The 14,334-nt window shown below is 42.0% G+C and overlaps 1 protein-coding gene across 1 annotated transcript in view; it reads left to right on the forward strand.

Annotated features, from left to right (window-relative positions):
• LOC142571031 (uncharacterized) overlaps window positions 1–14,334 on the forward strand; it is a 133,962-nt gene that overhangs the window by 32,030 nt on the left and 87,598 nt on the right. Inside the window, exons 8-10 of the mRNA XM_075679356.1 lie at window positions 2,423–2,488; window positions 4,343–4,495; window positions 8,893–8,993. Coding sequence (XP_075535471.1) covers window positions 2,423–2,488; window positions 4,343–4,495; window positions 8,893–8,993 — 320 coding nt within the window. The remainder of the gene's footprint in view (window positions 1–2,422; window positions 2,489–4,342; window positions 4,496–8,892; window positions 8,994–14,334) is intronic.

Genomic DNA, 14,334 nt, shown 5'->3' on the forward strand with positions numbered 1-14,334 from the left:
CACTTGATGCCACACGAGCCTTTGCTGTTGAGTTTGTGAGAGAGTATGCCTATTTTCATGCTTTTTAAAGCTTGCTTTGGGTAATACGATTTTTGGAGGATGTGTTTTATTTTTTGGTTCTTATGATATCGTATCAACAAGATTCCACTGTATGTAACTTGATGGGCAAATTTAATAGCATTAATGCAATGATGGGTATATCCAAAAGGAGTCATTGCAGCTGCTCAGTAATAATTTAAGCTTAAAAAGTAACCTATTCGTGCTCAAAAAAGAAAGTCCTTATTTACTTGGCTGTTTGAGGATTGCATTTAAGCTGCACTTTTTCTAATTTCCAAACACTCTCATGGAGATTGCACCATAGAGTTCCATGCTTTTACACGGAGAAATTACAATCTTTTGTTCTTTGTCTCCCTCTGTCAAAATAAGCAGAAACATTGATATAGAAAATCACACCTTTCTAGGCACACTTGACACTTGTCTATGCTTCCATGTATCTAGGGAAGGCTCTTGTCCAACAGTAAACCTGTGTTAATGGTAATTATGAATAGCAATGAGAAATTGCAACAGAATATACACTGAAGACAAAATTGTTACACTATGCTTGCAGATATGCACATGAGGCATACATTTTAGTCATCGTTCCACGGAATCTGAAATTGAGTTGCATACACATGCGCACACAATAAGCTACTTAAAGCTTGGCTAAACGGATTTGTCATTCTTGATTTTTCATGTGTCTTAAAATATTCCTACAGTTAACTGCTTCATCAACACACTAGATTTCTAGACAGGATTCTCTCTGAGGTCTATATGTCAGTTATTCAGTACTCTGCTACTAATGGGGGGGTCCTTTTCGTAGGAGATTGCCTGTGGCTGTACAAGCCATTTTCATAGTGATTTACATAAACAAATGTTTTCACTTATTTCAATCAGGCAGGCTCAAAAGAGGACTGACATGTGTTTTCAGAGTTGCAGATACTTTGCCACATGTTTTTCACACATAAAAGGATGACATGTAGCAAGTGTTAAGGTTGGGAAATACTTGTAAGATATTTTAATTTGATACTAAAATCTATTGCGACTATTGTGACTTCGTGGCACAAAGCAGGATTTGCTGACGTTGTGTAGAAATCAGGCTAGAGAGAGAGAACAAACTGTATGAGAAGTGGGGCTGTGTGATCAGCTTAGTCATGGCTTGCATGTAGTCAGTGGAGAAGCCCGCTAGCCAGCTCCTCAAGTGTCGCAGGCTTTAGGGTGGGTGCAAGTTTGCAAGGCTTACCTGGATAGTCGGACAGCTCCCTGGACAACCTCACAGAATATTAGCACTGTCTGGGAAGCTGCCAGATGCCATACAAGCAGGTTTGCTGGGCTAGGTATGATAATGTTGCTCATAAAAAAAAAATTAAGAGTGCTGTGCATACTTCTTGCTCCACTCACATATGGCGGAAGCCACTGCAACTGCAAGATTGGAACAAGCCAGTTTTTCATGATGTCAATGACACATCCGTGTTGTGGGCACAGATACTTGATTCTTGAGCATTGATTCTTGATGCAGCAAAAATAGAAATGTTGTCACCTTGATGTAGGGCTTTAGCATACCATTTATATCTCTTTTGAAGCTTGAATAGGCCATACACACGTTAGTTAGAATGAACTTGTCTTGAGTTACTTGTAGTTCTAGTGTACTCAAACAAATCCCAAGTTACTGTTTGTAGCTTATGAGAGGGAGGGTGAATTGAAAAGCAGCACTGGTGGGTGCATGTGGAAGCCTAGAGGATCACATAATTCCTACAAATCCTTGTTCATGAAGACACTTGCCTTTCCATTGTACATAAATCAAGCCTGCTTTTAGAACCATGGGCAACATAATATTCTGCTTTATTCAAACAAATTGAAGGTTTATGTTATCACAAGTTCGCTGCATTCTGTGTTTACACAATTTTACTTTGCCTAGAGCCTTTCTTATTTATGAATGTGTGCAGGGCCATACTCAGGAATTATTTTCTGGAGGGTTTTTTTTGTGGACAATTGTGGCCATTTATAAAACTATTATTGTCATGTGTGAATCAAGCACATTGCTGGCACAAATATATAACACATATATTGACATGTACCAGAATTAGTAGTTGGGCTGAGCAGTATATTACCGTCACAATAATTTCGGGGGAGTCTCAGGACCCCTTTACCCTCCCTCTTGTTACGTGCCTGCATGCATGTGTGTGTGTGTGTGTGTGTGTGTGGGGGGGGGGGGGGGGTTCAGTAGATAGCTGTTTGAGCACATTAGTGGGTGGGTAGGCGGGTGGATGTGATGTTTCATCACTGAGTTATCAGTAGCCTTTGTCTCTTTGTTCAAGTGCCTTTCAATGTGGTGCATTGCGAAACTGACCACTGCAACTTATCAGTAACTCGCCTTTGTTTCCAGGTCCTTGACACTACTGATATTGATGAGCCACAGAAGCTCAAGCTTGGCAGAGGAAAACAAGTCAAGGTGGGATTGGTTCCCTGTCTTTTCCTTTTTTTCTGACATGGTTTTTTTATATTTAAACTTTTATCAACCTAGCACTATGACAAGCCTGGGTAACAAAAAAAAAAAAGATAACATTGAAATGTATTTCAATGAGCATACCAAAAGAGAATCTAAAGTTTCACTGCTAGAATTTTCCATTCATTATTTGTTCTTAGGAGCTGGCATTGTCAATGCCTAAGCTGTGAGTGATGCAAGGGCTGCTTGCCTGAGCAGCAGCCCTTATAAGGGACACTAAAGAGAAACACGAAAATGAGTTGACTGATGAATTATGCGTTTGATGCTCTATTCTCATTAATTTCACTGTACTAGGTTGATTATCAGAAAAGAAAGTAAAGATCAAAGTTAGATTCTTTAAAATTTCATGACAAAACCATTAGACCCGAGCACTGATGTGACAGTGTGTCGTCACACATTCCAAAGAATAATCATGCATTTGGGCCGTTGTGCCTCAGTAAATGTTCATGAAACTTACTAAGTTCAGTATTTAGCTCTTTTAGAATACAATATAGTCCTTTACCGGCAACAAATTGACTAGGCCCGAGCAGACACCGTCAAAATCCATGACGTCGCGGCAAGTTGTGTCTGAAACTGAAAGGTAGTGTCGCCACCCGTACTTTGTTTTTGTGTCTTTTCTGGCTTTGAAGCCTCCTCTCATAGTAACAGTGGCTATTTTGGTATTGTAAAAGGGTTATTTACTAACACAGCTTCAACTTGTTTTGTGCTTTGGTGTCCCCCTAAATGGAGCCACACTGATTTAAGCTTCCACGACGAACAGTGCAGACTGCGGAGCAGCTGGCTGATGTGAAAACAATGCATTAACAAGCAAGGCAGAGTGCGTACAGTGTGGAACATGAAATTATCAGCGGGAAAACGTCAGCAGGAAAAATTTTATATTCACTTCATTATATGCAGTAATTCGTTATGTCGTGGTGCAACTGTGTATGTCCATAATAAAGGGCTTGTACATGGCAAGTGAATGTTCAAGTAGTTCAATAATGCGTGCTCTATGTGGCATGAGGGCACTTAAAGGTTATTGCCGAGTTTTCCTTTGCAGAGGAGCCAAGATTTTTTTTATCTTGCTTGTTCTAGGTAATTCTAATTTTCACACTTAAGCTTGGTTCGCTGTAAACTTCCCATTTTAGGAACATTTTTTAAAGCTTTTGAAGTTTATATTGCTGTACTAAGACTTCTTTCTCTTTTGCTTTTTATCTGCTAGCCTGCTTTTTCCAGGATGAGAGAAGCTACTGGAATTTCTGCTGCTGCCAATTTCTTCATTGTTTTTTTTCTCTGCATAAGCAATATCATTACTCGTAATTTTGACATAGGAAAGGGGAAATTCTTTTTGAATTTTAGTTCTAATACAGGCTGAACTTCATGCATTTGGGCCAGACTATGCAAATCTTGCTATTGTTCTGTAGCTATTCATGTATGCAGTTTGAACATGTGATTATAGCATTATATAGAGAAAATATGCAAGGCAATGTATTATCAAGCAAATAAACGTTAAGTTTGATGCAGTTAAAAAAAGTCATTACTCCAAAGAGCACAGTGTATTGAGAAAAAAAGCTAAGCTCCAGTTTCTTTATTCAGATTGTAAAATTTGTAGAAGTATAACCGACCTATTGCAACTGGAAATGCTAGTAAAACATTTATGTAATTATAACAGTACTATTCTCATATTGTCTCTCAATTTTTATTTATCATTTGCTTGAACAAAATATATTTTGTCTTGTTGTTAGTGGTGGATTCATCAGCATAATTTGACCTACTTTTGCCAAAAAAGTTATCTTTATTTTATTTTTTGTGCCACTGTAGGGTTTGGAGGAGGGCCTTGTCGGATGCAGGAAGAATTCTCGCCGGTTTCTTGTGCTGCCTCCGTCGCATGGTTATGGCTCCAAAGGCTTGGGGACCACTGTACCACCAAATGCTGTTCTGGTGTTCGATGTCTCCGTTGGCTCCATTGTCAAGGTTTGTTTGCCATTTTGCTTTGGTCGACAGTGCACGGAGAATGTTGCATTACTGTACATTGGAAAGACTCGCGAGGCCACTGGCAATTTAATGAAAAGTGACTCAAGTACAAGTGGCAGTGGTAACTGTCCCCTCCATTTGCCTTAATCTGCTTTGTTGCATTTAACGTATTTTACTGCACCACGCCAACGCACCGTTATCAGCAGCACTAAGTAAAATAGATGCAAATGATTCACTTCAAATTGGCAGCCTCGCTTTCTTTTAGTCCATGCGTTCAAGTCAGAATGGAGGACGTTTCTTAAACATATCTCTTCCTGTTGGAGGCACTAAAGAGGAACAGTTGTTCAATACAAACTCCTAGATTAGCCCATCAAAGCCGTCTCCACACTACTTTGGATGAAAGTTGTTGCTTATCAGCAGAGAAAAGGGCCGAACTTCAGTTTATAAAATTTGTACCTGAGCATCAATGCATCTTACATCACGGCACATGTGTTTTGGTACATTTTAGGTATTAAAGAGCCCCTTTTTCATAGAAAAACGTCCACAAATGCTGTGTGGTATCTGCATCTTCACTTTGTGTACAATTTATATTACTATGCTGGTAGCGTGAATCAAGAATCTAGCAATTTTAGGATGCTGGGAGTGTTAACTGGTCAGAGATGGAGATCGGCTAGAGATAATAGGAGCATTGGTGGGAAATAAGCGGGAAAGAGATAGGGACGGGATCACCACAGATCTAGGTAATTTTACGAGATAAAGCAGAGAAAGCTAAATTATGATAGAGTAGCATGTAAGTAGCTCGCACAGGCTAGGTGATTATTTGTTGCCACCCCGATTCAAAGGGGATGCCATTAATGATCATCATCATCATTCTCAACGTAACATTAAAGGGGCCCTGAACCACTTTTTATCGAAGTGGAGAAAGGCATTTGAAGTGAAAATAGGCTATTTGAGAAATACTTTGCTGCAAAAAGTACTTCAGTGCATTAAACAGAGGCGGAGTTATTGACACTCAAACACTGCCTCCTCTGTGCTCCAGTTCCTTCAATGCCTTGAACTGTGAAGGCTATGGCGCAGTGGGGCATGCCCACAACACTCCGCCTCCTAAATGTCACCGTAGTGCACAGTTCAAATTTAATTTTACATGTTAATGTAGACACCAAGATTTCCACCTTTGGTGCCTATGACATGCTAAATATAAACCAAACACGGTTGCCCTCAGCGAGCCGTAGTGTGCTTACCTAGTGGACTCGTGACAACACCCCGTGGCGACCGTGGTATCTACACCATGTAGCTGACCGCAGCTTTATGTCAGCTATCAGCCAATAGCAGAAGTCTAAGGGAATGATGAAATGAAGCATCCGATGACGAAATAAAGCATTCAGAAGAAAGTGAGGCCGGGGCCTTCTATTGAAAAGTGTGTTTGAGAGAAAGGTGACTTCGGTGATCCGCTTGCAAGCTCCACGCACCGTATACGACAACAAACCTTGGCTGAGATGTTCACAGCAGCGTATACTACCCACTGACCGTTATTTCACCAAGCCCGAGGGATGGTTCAGGGTCCCTTTAGAGTTACTCCTTTGGTTCATAACAGGGATCACTGGTTAGGAATTTAAGGAACTGTTATGCAGGTCATTTCATAGAGGCAACACATGTAATCTGTGAAATGCATAATAGTTCTGTATGCTTACCCTGCTTTTTCTTTAAGATGACAGGAAGCATGATTTCTGTAATTAAGTGACTGCCATAATGAACGTTCATGGTCCCATTTGTTGGGACCATGAGCACTGCTCCCATGCTAGCAATTTCTTATGCAGCATCCATGTGTCTATTAGGTGGAAATGCCCTCATGTTGAGGATAGCCCCATTCCTAATGTTGAGCTCTGGCAATGGCCAAGCACCAGGCCTGGAGCATGCTTGTACCTTTTTCACCAGTATGTTTCCATTGGCATCTATAGTCTACCTCCTACGGTCATGGTGGATGCTTATTATAAAGACGTTCTGTGATAGCAAAAGGGCTGCATAGAGACCAGTGCTGGAGATTCTTTATACTTCTTCAAGATGCGGACCCTCCGAAGCAGCCATATACCAGGTTGTGGGACAACTCTACCCATTAGAAGAACCAGTTAATTTCTGAACATGTGAAAACTCAATTTTTTTTTCTCTTTCTTCTGTTGATCAATGTGACTATCTGCAAAGTGTTTGTGAAATTCCTGTGAACACTAGAAGACCATTTTCTATGGTCTATATTGAGGCTGTGAGGAATGTTATATATATTTTTTGTGGACCTTCTTTTCAATTGAAAGTTACTTATTTGCATTTGGTTGTGAACTGGTAAATAGCCTAAATGTTTCACTTCACCTATCCTCATTCATTCATAGAGTTTAACATTGTGTAGAAGCCAGTAACATACTGTACACGTGGCCAGCATTTCCAATCCATAATGAATAACTCAACTGATCTGACAGCACCAAACCGAGAATCTCAAAAATTCAGGAAAAAAAAGAAAAAGCCTGCAAAAGGGAAGAGCGGAAACTGAGACATGCACTACACTTACAACTGTTTATTCAGAATCAAAGCTTGCTATATAATGCTATATAAAGCTATATAATGCACAAAGGCAGGATAACAAGGGGCAATGAAGAGCAAGCATAAGAGTCATCAATGACAAGAACTTGTCAATCTCATTTCCGCATTGTGTAAGGAAACTCAGGTTTGACTAACACAGGCTTGACCGTTGATTTAAATTTAATATGCTTCTACTAGTTCCTGCGCGGTTTCATCTTTACTGCTGCCCATGATTCTCGCATCATAAAAATGGGGTTCACAGGGGCAAGATCTGTAGTGCTCGGAAAGATGTGCACTCAAATCTTTCTTCAAACTGTTTACACATTCCTTCATTCAGTAATTCACGCTGTGACCAGTTTGCCGGACATAGGTTCTTGTGCAGCTTAGCAGAATCTGATGTACCACTCCTGTAGAACACTACATGTAGTGATTGACGTGCTTCACTGTACACCTTAGCACAGCGCATCCCATAATTTAGGGGGCAGACATAAGCTGTGTGGTTTTCTTTCTTTCTTTTTTCTTCTTTTTTTTTCGTTGTTGTTGGTGTTGTTATTGTTGTTGCGGAAAAAATACCTGTTCACCACTTTCTTAAGGTTGTGGCTCACCTTGTGGAGGTATGGCACCATCACCACTAGAAATCTTGTTGCATAGCTAACACCAACTTGCCCAAGAAATTATTCTCCAGTATTTCATGCATGCAAATGCTCTGCCACTAAGCCATTGCTTCCCTGCTGTTGATCTTCCTTCATTTAAATTGTACAGTAATGAAGTACATTTTGTAGTCCCCAGAGCAGTGGCATTCTGCCATAGTAGGCCTTTTGTATAAACATTTACATTCTCAGCTGTTCTTTAATGCTCTTGCAAAAGTTCTAGCAACTGCCTTGTCAGGGACCCGCCATAGTGGCGTAGTGGCTTTGGTGCTGCGGCTGTGACAGCCGCATTTTGATGGGGGCAAAATGCAAAAACGCCCATGTACCCTGCATTGGGTGCACATTAAAGAACCCCAAGTGGTCAAAATTATTCTGGAGTCCCCCACTACAGCATGCCTCATAATCATGTCTTGGTTTTGGCATGTAAAACCCCATAATTTTTGCCTTGTCAGAGGTACAATGGAAATTGAGTGTTGAATCGTGGGGTTAGAACACCAAAGGCGTAAAAGTGCTTGGCAGTTGAAACTGGAGGGAACTGTGGGGGTGGTGGGGTTGACTCCTTGCTTCCCGACCATTGCGTTGTCTGGCCGAAATCTCTTTGGAGTAATAACTGCATACTCGGGAGAATCGTCACCCTCTTCACCTCCACCCCTCTTCTGACGCTTTTCACAGCTGCTGTTAGGATGATCTGAAATGTTGTTCTATTTAGACCATTTTGGTATAGGAAATGTCAGAGCTGTCTTGGTTAAGGTTCTGGTTCCATTAGGATGCAAGGTGGTCCATTTTTTTTGTTTTTTTTACTAAAAACATTTACCCAAGTTGTTAGAGTTGTCAAAGTCCCTGTAATCACGGCAAGCTGGTTTGAGAATTTGAAGACAGCATCACCATTACTATTTCATTCTCTTTTCTGGCTGCTTGCCAAGCCTACTGTAACATTAAGAGTGGTCATGTTGCTATTGCTGCAGCATTGTTTACTGCTACAGCTTGATATTCCTCTGTTGTGACTCTTTAACTAGGACTAAATGCAGACACTTCCACTCACGGAACCACTTACCTTAACTGAAGTTGATTGCTCTTATTTCTCCAGCTTGTACGGTCTGTTGTGAGAGATACTTTCATTTTTGAAAAATGCCGTTGTTTGCTTATTCTGCTTTTCACATTATTTTTCTTTAAATGTAGTCCAAGTCTGCTACAAAGGACAGCACGCCACGATCATCCACCCCAGTTTCTCTTCCAGCTGAGGAAGCTGAGAGAAAAGAATCTAGGAGTCATTCACATGGGTTTGTTGTGTTGTTTCTCTTTGCACAATTGTTTTTCAGTTGAAAACTTCATTAAACTGAGAATTTGGCTTGAATTAAGTTTCTCTGCTATGGCCACTAGAAAAAAAAGAAGCCTGTAAGCGCCCTGAGCATTTGTAGTGCTTAAAGTATTGTTAGTAAGCATCTCTGCACAAAATGCATCAAAGGATTTATGTTAAAATTTCACAGTTAAGCACAGTATCATATTGTGTGCTATCAGGGTAATGCACAATAGCACAGAGGCATGTGCTGGAAGAACCAAACCTGCAGTTTAGGCTCAGGCTCAGTGCTCAGGCCCTGTGCTCAGTGTGCCATTGAATTAAACCCTACTCATCACAACCAGCAGCAGCCAATGCAGGGCTTCCAAGTGCTTTTTTTACAGTGATGTAGCAACACCTACTGGCAGTGCAGTCGGGAACAAGTAAAAAATGCAGGAGATGCTCCTTTCTCAAAATCTTTGCTCCTGAAAAAACAAAACTTAGCAGATTTATGCTAATCCTAGCAACTCGTATGTCAAAGACAGCAATGCTGTACAAGGGAGTTCTCGCATCCTTCAAATGTAGAACAGTGTTCGTCGGGGGAATTGGGGGTAAAGGTCTCAACGCAATCTTCGCAGCTCCCCTGAGAGGGCCAGCGATGATGGGCTGAGGCCCCCTAGATTAGCAGCAAGCAGGATCCCTGGCATGCCCATGGACACTGAAGACAACACTGATGAGACGCAGACGGGACATTGATTATGCAAGAACATGAATGCTAAGGTGCTTGGGATGCTGCCCAAACTAAAATTAGTCTTAATCAAAAGGTCCACACACAATACCCACAAACTTTTTGTCGATTTGGGTGCCTCCTAGCTGATTTCGAAGGTGGAGCCGGTTAAATAGGACATGAGAAACAAATTATAAATTATTGGCTAAGATAAATGTACAAAGAAGCTCTTGTGTATTTCAGTGATGTTTACACAAGGTAACTTTTAACTCTTGATAATGTTTAAAGGCTAATTCGGGGCTCTCATGCAGGCTGTGCTGCTGTCTATTCTTTGATTGATACCAAGCGTACCACCACATGCTGTAACACAAAAATGGTCAGTCTCCTTAGTAGCTTCACCGTTAAAAAATAAAGGATAAGGCATAGTTTCGTACAATAATTACTAGAAGGAACTCTAGTGCTAGTGTCTACGGGAGCTGCAATGAGGGCAGTTCAGCCAGCATGGGAATTATGGAAAGTACAGTGGAACCCCGGTTATACGTCCCCCGGTTTTGTGACGACCCGGGTTTTACGACGGATTAGCGCAATCCCGGCGAAATCCCCATAGAAGCAATGCATTAAACACCTCAGTTATCCGACGCAATTTTACACCTGACCTCGTTATACGATGACCCTCGCGAAGCGTGGGACGGAACGACGGACGAAAGAAAAGTGCCACGGGTCTCTCCCTCTCTTCTCAGTGGCATCGCCTCTTGTTGCGTTGGGAAAGGTTTTCTCTCCCCCCACCAGCAGCCGCCCGCAACGCCCACTGTGCTGAAATAGCGCCGTTTCTTCTCCACAATCACTTTCTCCCTCTCTTCTCAGTGGCGTCACATTGGGGAAGCGTTTCTCTCCTTCCAGTTTTCATGCAGCAGGTAGCTGACAAAGTAGCGCGGGGAGGCCTATGTTTATCGCACGTGTTCGTTGTAATCCTAGCGACCACAGTTCAGCGAATATTTTAGTTGTGTGGAGCAACGCGATGCACGATGTCCCGAAAGTGGACAGTTCTGTCACTCGGCGATAAGCTAAATATTATTGAGGAAGCAGAAAAGCAGTATGGAGCCACGAAAGCCAGCATTGCCCGGGACCTTAATATACCCGAATCTTCGCTAAAGACAATCCTGGCAAACAAAGAGGTGATATTGCAGAATGCCAATAACTTCGGGCTCAAGCGGAAAGCGGCAAAAGAAGGACAGCATGAGAAGTTAGAAAATGTTCTAGTCAAGTGGCTGCATCGAGCACGGAGCTCTGCGATCAACATAGACGGCGCCATTCTAAAAGAAAATGCGGACCTTGTGGCATTGCGTCTGGGCATCGACGACTTCCAGTCATCGAACGGGTGGCTGGACCGCTTTAAAAAACGAAACAGGATTGTGTACAGCCGCTGCTGTGGAGAAAGCACTTTTGTGGACGTTTCGACGGTGAATTAGTGGATGGAGTCGCTGCCGGAGATGATTGCTGCATACAAGCCCAGCGACGTTTTCAGCGCCGATGAGAGCGGTATTTTTTGCCATATGCAGCCCGAGCAAACCTTTGTGTTTAAGGGTGACAGCTGTCATGGTGGCAAGCGTAGTAAAGAGCATGTGATGCCACTATTCTGTGCTAACGAGGACGGTTCCGAGAGGCTGCCCGTGCTCGTTGTTGGAAAGTTTGCCAACACCGCTGCGACATCAGACAAAGGCAACAACGACGCCACAGATGCCGTGCCTGTGCCTACCACGTTCGCCAAGGTGCTACGGCACATAGACGGCATCCGGAACTTCATCTGTTCAAGCAACACCGCAGAGGACCTCCCCTTGGACATTGCTCTACTCGAAAGCGAAAGCTCTTGGTTCACGTGTCAAACAAGGTCCAAAAGAAAGTTGCCGACGTTTTTAAAGTTCGCGCCGGCTGGCGGGAATCGCGGCAGTGGGCAGTGGAGTGCCGTAAGGTTTCGTTTGAATAAAGCATGATTGGTACCTGTACTGCAGCATTAATTCTTATCGCATTTTCTTTTTTGGTAATTTGGGTTTCCAAGCCCTGCAGATTATGTTAGTAGTTTACATTGAAGTTTCTCGTAAATCTGTCGCGTGAAATAAGTAGTATTTTATAGGCATAATTTATGTTCGAATTTTATTACGCTTTCTCGCTGTCCTAAAAAAGTCGTATAATCGGGGTTCCACTGTACATGGATTTGCCTTCTGGCTTCAAACGGCGTTGTGACTTTGTAAACTGATTATTTTCAACAAAGTAATGCGTAATAAATAAAGGACCGTTATTAAAATTGTACGACAGGAGGATTCGAACACAGGACCTCTAGCACAGAAGCCCGATATTGAAACCATTACACCACGGATGCATGCATCGACAAGCGATGTAAAACGCCCTTATGAATTTATCCCAAGCCAGCCAGTGCCTTGAGATGCTTCGCACGTTTAAATTTGGTCACCCCGACAAGCTGAACCATTGTAATTAGTAGCAATTGTGCGTGTTTGCAGTGTCTTCTGCACTTCGAAAGTTATAGATTGCTCTGAAATTAAGGGCAATGAAGGCCTATGGCTGTGGTGGCCGCATTTTGATGGGGGCGAAATTAAAAAATGCTCATGTGCTTAGATTTAGGTGCACACTAAAGAGCCCCAGGTAGTCAAAATTAATTCAGTTTCCCACTGTCATCATCATCATCAGCCTATTTTATGTCCATTGCAGGACGAAGGCATCTCCCCACGACCTCCAATTACCCCTGTCCTGCGCCAACCGATTCCAACTAGCACCCACAAATTTCCTAATTTCGTTGCACCACCTAGTCTTCTGTCGTCCTCTACTGCGCTTCACTTCTCTTGGTACCCATTCTCTAACCCTATAATGGTCCAACGGTTATCTACTCTACGCATTACATGACCTGCCCAGTGCCATTTTTTTCTCATGTCATTTAGAATGTTGTCTATACCCGTTTACTCTCTGATCTAAACCACTCCCTTTCTGTCTCTTAAAGTTATGCCAAGCATTCTTCGTTCCATCGCTCTTTGCGCAGTCCTTAACTTGTTCTCAAGCTTCTTTGTCAGTCTCCAAGTCTCTGCCCTATATGTCAGCACTGGTAAAATGCACTGATTGTATAGTACTTTCCTTTTCAATGATAACAGTAAGCTCCCAGTCAGGAGCTCACGATGTCTGCCGTATGCAATCTAACCCATTTTTATTCTTCTGTTGATTAGCTGACCTAGGTAAATGTACTCCTTCACAGACTCTAGAGGCTGACTGGCGATCCTGAATTCTTGTTCCCTTGCCCAGTTATTCATCATTATCTTTGTCTTCTGCATATTAATCTTCAGTCTCAATCTTACACTCTCTCTGTTAAGGTCCTCAATAATTTTTTGTAACTCGTCTGCAGTGTTGCTGAATAGAACAATGTCATCGGTAAACCGAAGGTTGCTGATGTATTCGCCGTCGATCCTTATTCCTAAACCTTCCCAGTTTTACAGCTTGAATATTTCTTTCAAGCACGCAGTGAATAGCATTGGAGAGATTGTGTCTTCTTATCTGACTCTTTTCTTTATAGGTATCTTCCTACTTTTCTTGTGTAGAATTTAGGTGGCTGTGGAATCTCTGTAGATAAATTCCAAGGTATTTACGTAAGCGGTCTGTACTCCTTGATTACGCAATGCCTCTACGATTGCTGGTATCTCTACTGAATCAAATGCTTTTTCGTAATCTATGAAAGCCATATAGAGAGGCTTATTGTACTCTGCGGATTTCTCGATAACCTGTTTAATGACATGAATGTGATCCATTGTAGAGAATGCCTTCCTGAAGCCCGCCTCTTCCCTTGGTTGACTGAAGTCCAGTGTGGCCCTTATCCTATTGGAGGTTATTTTGGTAAATATTTAATATAATACTGGGAGTAAGCTAATGGGTCTATAATTCTTCAGTTCTTGAGCGTATCCCTTTTTGTGGATTAGTATAATGTTTGCATTCTTCCAGTTTTCTGGGACCCTTGCAGTCGATCGACACTTCGTATAGAGAGCCGCCAGTTTTTTCTAGCATTGTCTCCTCCATCTTTGATTAAATCGACTGTTATTCCATCCTCTCCTGCCGCTTTTCCCCGTTTCATACCTTGCAAAGCCCTTCTAACCTCATCTCTAGTTATAGGAGTTTCTGTATGCTGTTCATTATTGTTTCGAATGGAGTACTCATGGTTTCTCTGGGTACTGTACAGGTCAGTATAGAATTCTTCCGCTTCTTTTACTATATCTTCGAGATTGCTGATATTACCCGGCCTATCTTTCAGTGCATACATCTTGGTTTGTCCTATGCCAAGTTTCTTTCTCACTGATTTCAGGCTGCGTTCATTTTTTACGGCTTCTTCAGTCTTTGTCCCGTTATAATTTCAAATATCACTTATTTTCGCCTTGTTGATCAGTTTTGACAGTTCCGCGAATTCTATCTTATCTCTTGAGTTTGACACTTTCATTCTTTGTTGTTTCTTTATTAGGTCCTTTGTTGTTTGAGAGAGCTTGCCTACTGTTTGTCTTGGTGCGTTGCCTCCCACTTCAATTGCTGCCTCTGAAGCCAGCCTCGTTACAGTTTCATTCATTACCTCTAT

The sequence above is a fragment of the Dermacentor variabilis genome, chromosome 1 (assembly GCF_050947875.1).
Source record: "Dermacentor variabilis isolate Ectoservices chromosome 1, ASM5094787v1, whole genome shotgun sequence".
NCBI classification, from domain to species: Eukaryota; Metazoa; Arthropoda; class Arachnida; order Ixodida; family Ixodidae; genus Dermacentor; species Dermacentor variabilis.